General features: G+C 43.9%; 1 protein-coding gene across 2 annotated transcripts in view; it reads right to left on the reverse strand.

The window, feature by feature from the left end:
- The window catches only part of SI (sucrase-isomaltase), a 318,808-nt gene that overhangs the window by 52,952 nt on the left and 249,576 nt on the right, over positions 1 to 16,280 (reverse strand). For both annotated transcript variants that reach the window (XM_040349295.1, XM_040349296.1), the window contains exons 51-55: positions 13,467 to 13,563; positions 12,099 to 12,211; positions 11,896 to 12,021; positions 7,563 to 7,691; positions 5,817 to 5,927 (exon numbers count right to left, since the gene is read on the reverse strand). In XM_040349295.1, the coding sequence (XP_040205229.1) occupies positions 5,817 to 5,927; positions 7,563 to 7,691; positions 11,896 to 12,021; positions 12,099 to 12,211; positions 13,467 to 13,563 (576 nt within the window). The remainder of the gene's footprint in view (positions 1 to 5,816; positions 5,928 to 7,562; positions 7,692 to 11,895; positions 12,022 to 12,098; positions 12,212 to 13,466; positions 13,564 to 16,280) is intronic.

Genomic DNA, 16,280 nt, shown 5'->3' on the forward strand with positions numbered 1-16,280 from the left:
TGCTTATCAGACATGACCCCCAAAAATGAGTGGTCATATGGGATCAGTCCCAAGAAACTAGGGCAAATGTCACGTCTCCCTATATGCATACCAGACTCACAAACAGCAGAAACAAAAAGGGAAGCATAGCCTCATAGTGTACCAAGAAAGAAACATCCTTTATTAAAAAGCTTAAAATGCACACTCACATAATTAATTAAGGCACAATTTTCCATAAAATGTATAATAAATGTACTGTATAATAATGTATAATAAAAGTTATAAAATAGTGCATGGTTCTATCTTAGTGTTGTAGTATAGGACATTTTGAAAAAGACAACATTTCTATTTTGTTCATGTTTATGGTGCTGGAAATCCCATAGATGTTAATGGAAGCTCACTAAAGGCATAGGGCCAGATTCACGTAGAGTGCGCAAATTTAGTTTGTCCTAACGTATGTCAGTTAAGTTACGGCGGCTGAATTTTGTGACGTAAGTGCCGTATCCACAGAGCATTTGCGCCCAAATGTGCGCCAGCGCAACGTAAATACCGAGGTGTAAGGCGGGGTTATTGCAAGTGGGAAGGAAGTGGGCGTGCTCCATTGAAATGAGCCGTGACCCCATGCAAATGAAGGGCCGGCCATACTGCGCATGCGCGCATGAATCGGCACCTCACTGGGCATGTGCAGAACTCGGCTCGGCGCAACCAGTGGGATAGGAAAAAGGCCAAGCATACTTAGTGTGAGAATTGCCCTGTGCTTAAATAGCCCCAGACAAACGCACTTCCATTGCAAAAGTACATCCCTGTGTTTCCCTTCCTAAAGTGAGGTGCATTTGTTCTGTTGTTTGTGGCTGTTTGTTGGTTAGTGTAGTATTGTTGGATTAAAGATTTATTGTAGTAAGAGGTTGTAGTAGCTGTGTGTATTTTCTGAGTGTTTTTTGTGTCTGTTTCTTCTGTGTTTTTTGTCTGAATTTGTATTAGCTGTCTGCTTGTTTTTTTTATTTTGGTGTTTGGTTTTTGCTGTCTGATTTTTGTGTGTGTTTGTTCTGTGTCTTTTTGTGTTTGTTCTGTGTCTTTTTGTCTGTTTGTTCTGTGTGTTTTTGTGTTTGTTTGTTCTGTTTGAATTTTGTGTCTGGTGTGTGGTGAGATGGCACCTAAGAGAAGGAAGCTGAACTTCTCAGTGCGTGAGAAGCACTTACTGGCCAGGGCTATCACCCAATATGGGCGATTTTTGCATGGCCCTGACAGCCGGGACATCTCCCCGACCAGGAAGAGGGCGATCATACAGGAGATTACTGATCGGATCAATTCGGAGGGGGGTGGGAGACAAGGACCCCCAGTGGGATTTCCAAGAAGATCAATGATCTTAGGAGCCTGGTCCGTGAGAAGCTGGTCAAGCAAACAGCCCATGCCAGGGGCACTGGAGGAGGCCCCGTAAGGTGGACTGAGGAGGAACTTGCGGTGGCCCGTTGCACAGCCAGCAAGTGGTGGGCCTGCCTGGCTTTGAATCTGATGATCCTGTGAGGACAGGTAAGTTTTTTTTTATTTCCATCTGGTGAGTAGCATGTGTGGGTGGGGGAAGGGAATATGTGCCAAGTGTGTGGATCCTCCAACCTGTGTATGTTTTGTGTCCTCCACAGATGGCCAGGAGGTTGCTGGGCCATCAGGCCAGGCTGCACCACCCCCAGGACAACAGGCTGCTGAGGAGCCACCAGAAAGGCGGAGTCCCCAGGGCAGGGGAGTGGCCACAACTCCCCTCATGAGGAGGTTCAGGGGAGGAGGATGAGGGGGGGGGGGTTGTGGATGACCGGGTGGACATTGCCCGAGAAGTTATGGAGTGTTGGGATCACGATTCCCTTGTGGCTGACAGCAGTCAGGCCACCATCAGGGGTAGTCCCTCCCACTTCTCCCCCAACAGGGCTGCCCTCCCAGGGGGCTCCCCTGCTCCCAGGCCACAAGTCTCATCTGGAGGCAGTCAGGCTACCATCAGGGGTAGTCCCTCCCACTCCTCCCCTAACAGGCCCCCCCAGGGGGCTCCCCTGCTCCCAGGCCACAAGACTCAACTGCAGGCAGGAAGGCCACCCAGAAGACCAAGGGGTGGCCGAGTTCCTGCCTGCAAATCTGCAGAGGCACCAGGCCCGTCAGACACAACATCTGGGTCAGGTCAGCCGGACTTTGGCCCAGATGGAGGAGAGCCTGGCCTCCATCAAGGAGTCAGTCAGTGACGTGGGCACAAATACTGTAGCACTCATCAATTGTCTTTGTGAGCTGCAGGCCGCCACAACAGGCGTGGCCCTTGAGGTGACTGCCCTGACCCAGGCTGTCCAGGACAACACCTAGGCTGTCCAGACCAATACAGCAGCCCTCAATCTGGGCCTTAAAAGGATCGCCGTGGCCTTGGAGGGCAGGCCAGCAGGTGGGCAGCCACCCGGGGAGGCTCCTCCTTCCCCTGCTCCCCCCCCCATGAGTCTCCCCTGAGGGGCCGTGGCTGTGCCCGTGGCTGGCCCAGGCGTAGCTCATGTCGCCATTGATATGTTGGGATGTTCTTTTGGTATTTTTTTATATGATTTTCTAGTGTGATTATGATTTGTTTTATGTGTGTGAATGATGTGTGAATGTGGGGACGACATTCCTGGTGAAAAAGGGTGTCACCCTCATTTTTGGTGGAGTAGGGATCCCCAGGACCAGGGAGAAGTGATCCCAGGTCCATGTGAATGGTGTATGAATGCACAGTGACATAATTGGAGCCGCGGCGTGGCATTGCTGCTCCCTAATACCATGTGGTTTTCTTGGGTCTAATCCAATTCGATGTGCATGTGGGGTGTGTGTGCTAGGGACCACAGTGGGTGTGCATGCATGCATTCTCATTGTGCCATGTTTAATGTGTGTTTAACGTGCAAAGATGCCTTCTGCGAGGCGTCTCCTGACTGCTCTTCCCTCAGAAGACGGGGTACCCTGGGTTAGGGGGGGAATGTCTGGTTCAGGGGTCAGGTCATCACGTATGTCAATCTGCAGGCCCCTTCTCACTGTGAAGTTGTGCAACATGCAACATGCACCGATGATCTGGCACACAAAGTCTGGGGAATACAACAGGGTACCCCCAGACTTATCCAGGCATCGGAAACGGGACTTCAGGAGGCCAAAGGTGCGTTCCACCACTCCACGGGTAAGTATGTGTGCAGCATTGTATCTTTCCTCTCCTGGGGTTTGGGGGTTCCGGAATGGAGTCATGAGATGGGGTCCCAGTGCATATGCAGAGTCACCTGGAAGGGAAAAGACAGGAGGATGTTAGTCATGCATGTGCCCCTCGTGATGTCTGCATCATGGGGGGGGACAATCATACCTGACACCCATGTCACTCACCAACCAGCCAGCTGTCCCCATACACGTTCTGTTCAAATTCTCTGGAGATGTTGCTCTGGTACCTGGTAGACTCAATGCTGATTTTTTTAACTTAAAGGAACTCGTTGAGAACCTTGGTGAGGAACTTATTAAGTCCAGAATATAGTAGACATTCTCCATTTGGCTTGGGAACCATAAACAGGTTAGAATAGAAGACCTCTCCACCTCCAGCATGGGGGCAAAGACCCTCTAGGACAGCAGGATTTCGAAAGCTGCAAAGAATACTAGACATGTGCACACTGAAATATTTTGTTTCGGAAATTAGTTTTCGTCTGAAAAATACATTTATTTAGTTACTCCCGAAATTTGTTTTTATTTATTTAGTTTTGTCTGAAAATCCAAATTAAGGTTAAATCTGTCAATTGAAGGCTTATGGTGTCTGTTGAATGTTCTAAGAAGATTTGACAAAGCAGCTAAACTGTACGACACCGCAATCATACATTTCTGGTCCAATGTTCCGCCCACAAGCTGTAGTAGAATTCTAATGTTATATGACTAGTAATAATTACACACAGATCGCTATTGTCATTGTCATGTTAAATCTTCTATCTATATCAAACTGTTGTCGCAAAAAAACAAAAATAAAGCATTTTTTATGTCGGATCTTTCAGATTTCAGATTCTGTATGTTCATTATCAAGTTTAAACTTGAAAATCCCCGAAATTTGGACGAAAAAACATTCGGACAAAAACGAATGCACGTGTCTAACGAATACTGCTTTTTGTGGCTCTAAAGGTACTCTTAAACACATAATGTACAGAGGGGGAAATTAGCGAAACTCCAGCTTGTAAACTCTGGACAACATGCTGCAGAGCCAATAGTCTGACTCCTTGATTCCATATGAAAATGAAAGCCAATAAACATCCCCACACCCTTAGAAGTTGGAGTACCCCTTCACTGTAAAGAGGACTTGCCTACAGATGCAGAGGACTTGGAGGTCCAGCTCTCCTTAAGAACTGATATATAGGCTTCTGCGTAGAGCCCAAGGATTGTTTCTTATGAAAGGAACTATTCTTGAGTTCCAAAGGCACTTTTTTTGACCTATGACATTTGCCTTGTTCTTTAGGGGTTAGAGCATGCGATCTGGAGGAAAATGTCAAAGTATTGTCCAAGCAAGTGCTCACACTCAAAAGACAGCCTCTTGATTTGCTTTTGCAGAGAAGTTTTGCCGACTAACATTGAGCCATAGGATCCTTCTGATGTGGACATACATGGTGTTCACCGGGGAAAACTGCCTTATGCAGTCTTTCATGGCATCCACTGAGAACCTCAATGCTCTCAGAAAATCTTCCAGGCGCTTCCAGATGGGCCTGATTATCTGTAATAAAGCATACATGTTTCCCAAAGATTGAAGGCTTGCCAAACTTCCACTACAGTCCCCACAAGCTGAGTAGAAGGATTCCTAAACAGGGCCAAACCAGTGTAAACACTTGAGAGTTGAGCTTGCAAACCAGAAATTGATACAAAAATTCCTCCCTTGAACAAAGGAACTGGAGGATTGTGCCCCTGAGACAGTGCAAATACCAGATACTGGCAGGGATTCAGAGATGATGTGACATTAGGGAAGCCATTACAGGAAGAACTGTGCTGGGGGTCATACTTACCTCATAGAGGGATACGGGAGCCTACCCATCATTCTTTCTCCCACCACTGTGTCTGCATGAGGTTATGGCTTGCTGAGGGTTAGTAATGCTTTATGCCCTAAAATAGCGGGGCCATCCAGCTGAGAGGAGTGTCTGCACAAGTCAGAACACCTAAGTGTTTATACACATGGTATACATTTTAAATTTGAGTGAAGTCTATAGAGATAGCGTGACAAACAGCCCCTGTGGGTCCAGGTTAGAGTCATGGTGTGGTGCATTTTAAAGTGGTTCTTTTCCCTGCTTGAAAAAAATTAAGTCACCGGTTACAAATTTTGTGGCTGCTGACATTAAATAAAAGGATACTCACCTGTCCAGGGGTCCAGCTCCATCCTCACCAGTTCTTCACTGATCTTCGGCACCCCACCACCAGCATGTTTACTCTTGGCAACTGGCTGTGATTCGATGCCGTTTCACAGCTTACTGTCCACTGCACATGCAAAAGCTGTGCTGCATTTTGTGAATGGTCCCTTAACTTTCTGGGACCTGTGATGTGTCCCAGAAGGTTGAAAGCTGGGGGGGGGGGGGGTAGAAGAGAACCTTAAAGCCAGGTAAAAAATGTTAATGCAGCATCATGTTTTAAATGCAGCCACTGTGGTAGTGTATTACCATGAACTGTGGCATATTGCAATTAGAGTTCTGCTGCCTTAGTGAGTTGGGTTCCATTTAAAATGCTAACACAATGCAATGTTCCTTAAAATGTGACTCAGCCCTAAGTCATGCTTCAAACCTACATGTTTCTTTTCTTTTTCACAGAGTTGTGAACGTGCTTTATTAACTTGATTTCATAAATACCTTGCCCCATACAATGTCACTCTTGTCATCCCATTTTATAAAAACATCTTGATCTCTTCCTCTTGAAAAAGCTGGATAAGGCTCAGTCTCATTTCCTGCAATTGCTGGATCCTAAAAAATGGTTAAAAAAATATATAAGATGTTTTATTTATGAACCATAAAGCTAGAAAGCCCACTAGTTTTATTGTCTTTCATAAAACAATGTCAATGTTTAAGACCCCAGATTTATTCTCATTTCACCTTTAGGGCCTGTTTACATTTCTGCATTTTAAGTGCCCTATACCAGATATACAATTGTTCTTTAACCACTTAAGGACCGCCGCACGACGATATATGTCGACATATATGTCGTGGGTCGCGAGCGTGCCGCCGGCAGCGCGCTCGTGACCCAGTTCGAAGCTTCCTGACCACGCCCGCGGGACACGCTGACCCGTTGTCCCACGATCGGGTCACAGGTGCTGAAGAACGGGGAGAGGTGTGTGTAAACACACCTTTCTCATTCTTCTCTGTGGCAGTGACACTGATCGTCTGTTCCCTGATATAGGGAACGACGATCAGTGACGTCACACATCCAGGCACGCCCCCCCTACAGTGAGAGTGGTTAACCCCTTCACTGCCATTGTCATTTTCACAGTAATCAGTCCCAAAAATGTGTCAAAAGTGTCCGCCATAATGTCGCAGTCACGGAAAAAAAAAAAACGCTGATCGCCGTCATTACTAGTAAAAAAAAATGTATAAAAATGTCATAAAACTATCCCCTATTTTGTAAACGCTATAAATTTTTCGCAAACTAATCAATAAACGCTTATTGCATTTTTTTTTTTACCAAAAATATGTAGAAGAATACGTATCGGCCTAAACTGAGGGAAAAAAATAATTTTTATATCTTTTTTGGGGATATTTATTATAGCAAAAAGTAAAAAATATTGCATTTTTTTCCGAATTGTCGCTCTATTTTTGTTTATAGTGCAAAAAATAAAAACCGCAGAGGTGATCAAATACCACCAAAAAGAAAGCTCTATTTGTGGGAAAAAAAGGACGCCAATTTTGTTTGGGAACCACGTCACACGACCGTTTTTTCAGGAGCAGTGATTTTAATAATGCTTAAAGTGAAACAATAAAAATGAAATATTCCTTTGAATATTGTGCCGGGGAGACCCTTAGTCTGCCTGTAAAGTGGTGCACCTGTGCAATGTAGAACAGTGCCGCAGCAAAATTACATTTCTAAAGGAAACATTTTTATTCAAACTTGCTCATGGCTGTAATGTATTTCCGTCTCTTGGCAAAATAGATGAAAAATAAAGAAAACAGTCTATATGAGGCCCTTCGTGTCTGGTGTGGATTTTAAGGGGAACTCCACACCAACATTATTTTTTTTTTAAATTGGCATGGGTTCCCATCACATACTTTTTACCATACAAAGAGTATGTGACCAAGTTAGAAAAGACAAACGTGAAATTAAAAAAATTAAAAAGGCAATATTAACACAACTGTTATATGGCATATTGCCTATAATGTGAAAGCATCCTTTGAAGGGATTACAAACTCACACATAGTTATTTGAATATATGTGTTTTTTTTTTCCTAATGTTAAATTACCATATTTAGCTAAAATGCTGTATTGAGGATTCTTTGGTGCTCAAATAATTGCTTGTAGGATTGAGAGTTAAAGGTTATATAGTTGTGTAAACAATATTGCTACAAATTTTGGATAAGCAATGCATCAATACTTAACATATGTCATACCAGCATTATGATGACTTTCATTCCATCTAATCGGATTTTATCGAAGATGTCAGGGAGTCTTGAAAAATTTGTGCCCAAAGTGAAATCCATTTGCCTCTCCATGTAATCAATGTCAGCATACTGCACATCCTGAGAGGACACAATATATATTTAGCGCACAGCAATGAGTTTTTAAAGTAATGCAAGGATTTTGACAGATTGTACACTATGAATGAGAATGCACAGGTTTTAAAAAACAAACATATATCGACAATACAATGTGCAAGAACTCATAAAACTAGTCACAGGCTATTAGTTTACCCATAATAAGCTATTGAAAGGTCACAGAAGTAAAGTATGTATAAATGGATAGAGCAGCCCTCAAAAATCCACTCACCTGCTCGCATTTTGCAAGTGGATTCTGAGGTCTGGTGAGGAAGGGCTGCCTAGGAGTCGGGGGTGGGGGGCGAGCCGTGAGCCTGTGTCAAATAGGAGTCCTTCTCCCAGCGATCACCGAGGCCAGAGGGGGAAGAGAGAGAGAGCCGCCCAGGTGTTAAGAGCGCAGCGGGGTAACAGAGATAACAGCTTTCATTTTAATAGGCGTGTTCCCCACTGCTCGCTGTCAGATACAGCCCCTGGTCCCGGGACTATGATTGACAGATCACCCGTCACTGGGATTGGATGGGTGATCTGTCTATCAATGTTCCCCGGCCAGGGGGCGGGGCTGTATATGACGTTGCACGGCGGGAACACGGCTATTGAAATGAAAGCTGTTATCACTGTGTTCCCCCGCTGCACTCTGATCACCTGGGCGGCTCTCCTGTTCCTCTCCTCGGCTGCACAGGTAGGATGCAAGGTGGACACAAGGCTCCATGGTGTTCACTAGGCACACGGCTGCAAGGTGGACACAAGGCTCCATGGTGGGCACTGGGCACACGGCTGCAAGGTGGACACAAGGCTCTATGGTGGGCACTGGGCACATGGCTGCAAGGTGGACACAAGGCTCCATTGTGGGCACTGAGCACACGGCTGCAAGGTGGACACAAGACTGCATTGGTGGGCACTGGGCACACGGCTGCATGGTGGACACAAGACTGCATTGGTGGGCACACGGCTGCATGGTGGACACAAGACTGCATTGGTGGGCACTGGGCATACGGCTGCACGGTGGACAACTGCATTGGTGGGCACAAGGCTGCATGGTGGCCACTGGGCACACGGCTGCATTGGTGAGCACACGGCTGCATTGGTGGGCACTAGGCTCAAGGCTGCATTGGTGGGCACACGGCTGCATTGGTGGGCACTAGGCACAAGGCTGCATTGGTGGGCACTAGGCACAAGCCTGCATTGGTGGGCACAAGGCTGCATTGGTGGACACTAGGCACAAAGTTGCATTGGTGGGCACAAGGCTGCATGGTGGACAAACACAGATACATTATTTGTTAATATTCATGTTAATAACTTAATTCTGCATAATACATTTGAGTGTCATTTTATGAGAGCGTGTTTAGGGGCGGAATTAGGGGCGGGCTGGGTGGGACAACTAGTGGCGAGTAACCCTGAAGGCCTGGCTAGTAGCTCAGGACTTGAAATTTTGAGCCCTGGGATAGAGGCATTATATTCTAGGTTAGCTGGCCATTCGCTCTTTATAATGGAACATGACAGGGATGCCCACATACCATTGTTATTTGTGTTTATCTCTAGAACCTAGCGACGATCCGGGCAAATAAAGATATTCAGGGCATAGAAATATCTGGGTTGGAACATAAGGTATGTTATGTTTTATGTATCTAAACCGGGGATATGCAATTAGCGGACCTCCAGATGTTGCAGAACTACAAATCCCATGAGGCATAGCAAGACTCTGACAGCCACAAGCATAACACTCAGAGGCAGAAGCATGATGGGACTTGTAGTTTTGCAACAGCTGGAGGTCCGCTAATTGCATATCCCTGATCTAAACCAAGACAGATGATACCTAATATTCGAATTGAGCTGAAAAGATATGGGGAAATCTCAAATTTAAAGGTCAGTGTAGAGAAATCCGAAATATTGAACATCGCTGTCCCCCAAGTGGCCCTTAGATCCCTGAATCCTTTGAAATGAAAACAAAGGGGCTTGACCTGCAGACAGCCACAAACACGGTGGTAGGTTGTGGGGAAGATGCCCTTTTCCTCATCATCATACTTTGCTAGGGGGGTGGTACAGTTCAAGAGGTGGGAACCACATGCTTGCCCTCCTCCTTTGTTGGCCAACTAGGCTGCATGCTAGGGTCTGATATGAATTTTGTTGATGGTGGAGCAATCTTTTTTTTGCGGGGTTCTCCATTAAAATTAATTTCGGACCATCATGCATTTTTGAGAGGACCCCATGCTGTTTTTTGTGTGTGTGGGATACCCCATCAATATCTACTGTATACCAGACTCTCATCTAGGATAATGGTTTGGTATAAATCAAGGGAATCCCCAGCTGCTTTGTTTACAAATAAAAGGAAGCAGCAAGAAGCTTTTGCCAGCAATTAAAACTGCATTTTTCTTTCTTTGTAGATGTAAATTTTTAGAAGCAGTGGCTACATGTGTTGTTTTTTTAGATTTTTTTTCTTTTTGAGAAGTCTGTTATTTTTACCTGTTGTTAACAGACTAAACTGTCCAGCAAACGTGGCAGTTAGAGAGCTGAGATAAACCATTTAACACCGACAGGGGTGCTTAGAATGGTCAGCTTTATTCATTTATGTAAAACCTTTGTCTTACAAGGAGAAATAAACCTGTTTCTGTAACTGAGTAAGCATTCATAATGAGATAGGACAAGCCAGTGTGCATGCCATAAAGAAAACAGTGGTCCCAGAGCAACACTGAGGCCTCGTACACACTACAGTTTTCCTTGACAGAATCCATCAAGAAACTTGGTGGCAGAGCTTTTTTGCCGAGGAAAACGGTTGTGTGTATGTTTTTCATAGAGAAAACTGTTGTGGAACTCGACGGGAAAAAAAGAGAACAATTTCTCTTTTTCCTCATCGGGAGTCTCAATTTCCTCATCGTGTTTCTCGTTGGGCTGGTTTACGACGAGAAACACGTTTGTGTGTATGCTTAGAAACCTGCGCATGCTCAGAATAAAGTATGAGACGGGAGCGCACCTTCGGTAAAAGTAGCGTTCATAATGAAGATAGCACATTCGTCACGCTGTAACAGACTAAAATGTGCAAATCGTCTCCTACCAAACTTTTACTTAACACGCAGTAACATGAGATTAGCAAATGCAGCCCCAAGGGTTGTGCCAGTGCAATCGAACTTCCCCTTTATAGTGCCGTCGTACGTGTTGTACGTCACCGCGTTTGAGAAAGACAAGATTTTGTCTTGACAGTGTGTATACAAAGAAAGCTTGACAAGATTCTCGACAAGCCTGACAAGAACCTCGCCAAGGAAAACTATGTTTCTTTTACAACGAGATGCTCAGTCGTGTGTTCCGAGGCCTGAGAAGGAGAAAGGAAAAACCCAGAATGCCATAAAAGGGAAAATATACCTGCAAACAATGACCACATAAGTATCCAGCATGCATGAGTTGAGAACTCCACCAGAAATGCCTAAAACCATTTAAAACTGGCACGTGTGGCCATTAGTGATATCAGAGCATGCTCAGATCACCATCTTGGAAAAGGACAAGCCAGAAAAGTCACAGCGGCCGCATAACTTCCTGACTTTCATGCTCAGACACAGACAGGTGCCGGAAAGCACAAATAAACAGAGAAACTAAGTGAAAAGCACATGGAAAGAAAGGGGAAAATGCTGCCACTTACGCCAAAGCTTGTTTAAAGCTTTCTTTAACAGGCTTGCACCACCAGAATGGGGCTCCAACCATATATCTCATTTAGAGGCTGTTCAGGAAAGAGAATATTGCGAGCTGGGTCTGTCTTTGATTTATAGTAAACAAGTCCAGGTTGTGGGGGTGGAGAAATAGTATTTATACACAGATCATGTTTTTTATAAGAGGGTTCCGATAAGCATTAATGCTCTATAAAAAAAACTTTGTGAAACTGTAATGATCACAGAAGAGATAGTTGTAAAGTGCATAGCAAGCAAAATGTTTTTTAGAGCTCATCACAGGGGAGGTTTCATGACTACTGGGCACCGATGCCTATGATACAATAAGTTATATCAGCCCTCAAAAGAAGAAACAAGGTGTTGTAAACATTAACTGATACGTTTAAGATTATTTACATCAAGCTTCTCTATTTTACATACTTATGTATTAGTAAACCACCTCTGTCTATTGCATATGTCACTTGTATGCTAATACTTAGAATAGTTCTTGTTATACCACTGGTAACAGTTTCTTACCAGACCTTAGAATTACTTACATATGGAATCTGGGCTGCCACCATGTCCTTATACAGTTGTTCTATTTCACTGTCACTCTTATATCCATAGCGGCATAATTGGAAACCAAGAGACCAATAAGCTGGCATTACAGGGCGTCCAATGAGCTTAAAAAACAAAAAAAAGTTAAAACCTTACTTGGATAAAGAGCTGTACAAATAATTATTAGGTTTTATATTCTTACTTTAGTGTACTGCTGGACTACACTTTCTGGAGTTGTACCCAGTATGATGAAAAAGTCTAAAATTCCACCAATTGTACGATATGTTATAGCTGGGGTTGGCTGCAGCGTCACATCTGAAAAATACAATATTCATTTGCAAATTAGTCATATTAGTCATAAAAATGGAAACAATATTAGGACACATTTCAATATGCCATGTGGAGAAAAGCATGTCAGCTGTTTGATCATTATCCGCTTGCCGTCCGCCTCACATAGATATACGTCGGCAGAATGGCACGGGCAGGCAAAGCAACGTACGTATATATAAGTTGCTTTAAACCTGCCCCCCAGAGGGCGCGCGCGCCCACTGTGGTCTCTGTGACCGTGCCCGCGTGACCAGCGATCAGGTCACGGAACGGCAGAATGGGGGAATGTCTTTGTAAACAAGACATCTCCCTATTCTGCCTAGTGACACAGCACTGATCGTCTGCTCCCTCTCATCGGGAACAGCGATCAGTGACGTGTCACAGTAAGCCACACCCCTTAACAGTTAGAATCACTCCCTAGGACACACATAACCCTTTCAGCGCACCCAACTGGTTAACCCCTTCACTGCATGTCGCATTTACACAGTAATCAGTGGATTTTTATAGTACTGACCTCTGTATAAATGTGAATGGTCCCAAAACAGCGCCAAAAGTGTCAGATGTGTCCGCCTTAATGTCACAGTCATGATAAAAATTGCAGATCACCACCATAACAAGTAAACAAAAATGAATAATAAAAATGCCATAAGACTACCAAAAACGTGTAGAAGAATATGTATCGGCCTAAACTGAGAAAAAAATTCCCTTTAAAAAAATAAAATAAATTGGGGATATTTTATATAGCAAAAAGTACCAAATATTGCATTTTTTTCAAAATTTTTATTTTTGTTTATAGCGCAAAAAATAAAAACCACAGAGGTGATCAAATACCACCAAAAGAAATCTCTATTTGTGAGGGAAAAAAGGATGTTGCAATTGTCAGTTAAAGCGACGCAGTGCCGAATTGCAAAAAGTGATCCAGTCATTTGGCAGCCAAATGGTCCGGGGCTGAAGTGGTTATATATACCAACCTATGTGGTCCATATGTGAAAACGTCTATCTTTCTGATATTTGACATGACTTTATTTACTAACTGAAATTATCCCTATGTATATAGCAATGATCAATACTTCAGGTCTAAATCCCCTAAAGGCTAGCCATCGTGTATGTCTGAGGAAAATAAATGTAAAGTACAACTGGAAAATGCATTTCTAAACAATAGCAACAAACTTTAAGCATGGGAAATTTGTTTTATGTGGCTGCAAAAGTAAGAAAACATCTACTAGAGTGTCATAAAACGTACCCATTGCATTGCTGTTAAGCAAGAACACTCCATAAGCATTTCCATCTTCTTCAAGTCCCATGTAGAAGGGGTGAACTCCATATGAATTACTTTTGTACTGAAAACACAAGCATCAGAAGTGAGGTATGTGATATATAATTAGCCTATAAAATACACAATAAATTTACTTCCCTTCAAATGAACTCTGAAATTTTGAAGATTATTGGTTTACATGGTATCGGGATGGAGGCTATACAACCGTATAGATAATATGAACATTACAGAACTGTGCTTGGGTTGTAAACTCCATGTGGCAGCATCATTCTGCATTTATAGAAATATGTTATGGTACTTTCAGACAATACACATGGAGGGGGGGTTCCATAAAACATTTTCAAACATTTTCTAGTAGTATGGTCCTTTAAAAGGATCTTAAAGGCGGAGTTCCACCCTAATGTGGAACTTACGCTCATCTGATTAACCCCCCCCCCTTCCGTTTAGCACCTTTTGGGGGGGAGGGGACAGGATCCTGTCCCCTCTAAACTCAACTGCCTCTAAACTCAACTGCCTAGAATTGACTATAAATGACCCTGTGTACATGCACTAATAAGATAACATAGAGGAGAGTTCAGGGTCACCTGAAAAAAATGCCCAACTGCTCCTAAACATCCATTTACCAGCAGCAGTGTACATGAGGCATAAAAGAAAGCCGTGTGTAGCAAATATTTAGTAACATTTTGTAATGAATATTTTGTAAGTAAAGGTACATTTAGCTACAATTTTCCATTTTCCCTATGTATGGCAACTTTTGAGACACCCTATACTGTATGTTTGCACTAAAATTTATTTTATTATGCTTTTTCTTTTTTTAAATATGAAATTGATAAACAGTTGAGCAAAACGTGTGCAAAAAATGCAAAAACTGCTCCGGTGCCAAAGTGGCTAAACAGGTCTATCCACTGTGGAGCAATCATGTTGACAGTTTCCTGCACCATTATAATGGCCCAGAAAGCTTAGTTAATTCTCTGGTAAGTGCTTCTAAGCTGTCAGACCCCAACTGCAACCAGACTTTAACGTTTCTGTTCTAGAATATTTGAGAATAAGTCATTTTACAGTAAAATAAGCTAAGCTAAGGAAGTCAGTTATTACTTGTTTTAAAGGTCCTTTACTGCTTATTATTATGTAAATCATCCATGGTCTGGACAAAGGTTCACAAAAAAACTAGTGTTGATGCATAATACTATTTAATATTTAATATTATTATAAATTAATAAAATACTATTTAAGAATTTTTAAAGGGTGAGGGTACAATAGGACAAACTGTCTTGGATGATGAAATGGAAGATATATAACACCTGCATTAATATACCTAGAAGTAATCATCCTAAATAGATAATAGCAAGAGTGCATGCAACGTATGTGCAATATCATCATGAAGGAAAGAGAAAGGCTCCTCGAAGTACAGTGGTTAACAGATTTATTACAGGCACAATGGGATTAAAAACATTTACAAGATAGTAAGAGGTCATAGACATATAATGATTTGCCCTCATGCAGATCGATGTAATCCTTGTGTGTCTCAGGGAGAGTGAGAGCCATCCTGCAGCTGTCAGAGTCCCTGGTGACGTGGATTGGTGAGGAGGTGTGCAACCAAGCTGGAATGCACACGGCCGATGTGACATCAGGGGAATGTGGTGAGCTCTCTGTCTCCCACAGACAGACAAGGATTACAGCAATCCGCATTAGGACAAATCATTATATGCCTATGACCTCTTTCTATCTTGTAAGGGCCCTTTTACACTGACGTGTCCGAGCTCCACTTTGCTCAGCGTGGATCGCTCCGTCGATCCCCGCTGAGCAGGCAGATGACAGGTCTGTCTCTGCACATTGTGCAGGGACCGACCTGTCAGAGCGCCACTCTCCCCTATGGGGGATCGAATGAAGATGGACCGTAGAGTCCACCTTCATCCGATCCGAACCGCCAGATGGATGGAAAATAGGGTTTCCATCCACACGTTAGCGGATCAGAGCAGGTCGGATGTCAGCGGGCATGTCACCGCTGACATCCGTGGGTCCATAGAGGTGCACAGAGCGTCCATTCAGGTCTGACTAAAAAACTGACAGGTGGACCTGAACAGCAGTGGCGTAGCGTGGGTTGTCAGCGCCCGGACAAGGCAAGAAATTTGCGCCCCCCCCCCCTAACCTGCAGACTTTTTGCACTGCCCGAGTCCCTTCCCTTCCTACTAGCCTAATTCCTATACTGACCACTACACTGACATCTACACTGACCCTTTATGATTCCTATACTGACCATTACACTTACCTACCTGTCCACTGCACTGACCTACCGACTACACACTAACCACTACACCATACACTGATCACTACACTGCATACCACACTGACCACTACACACCACACTGACCACTACACTACACACTGACCACTACACTTCACACTGACCACTACACCACACACTGACCACGACACACCACTACACTACACTACACGCTGACCACTACACCATACACTGACCACTACACTGCATACCACACTGACCACTACACTACACACTGACCACTACACACCGGCCACTACACTGACCACACCACACTGACCACTACACTACGCACTGACCACTACACTACACACTGACCACTAACCCGCACACCACTACACTACACACTGACCACTACACTACACACTGACCACTACACCATACACTGACCACTACACCACACACTGACCACTACACCTTACACTGACCACTACACTATACACACCACTATTTACTGAGCACTAACCCGCACACCACCATCCTGCACACTGACCACT

Source organism: Rana temporaria, chromosome 4, assembly GCF_905171775.1.
Source record: "Rana temporaria chromosome 4, aRanTem1.1, whole genome shotgun sequence".
Taxonomy (NCBI): domain Eukaryota; kingdom Metazoa; phylum Chordata; class Amphibia; order Anura; family Ranidae; genus Rana; species Rana temporaria.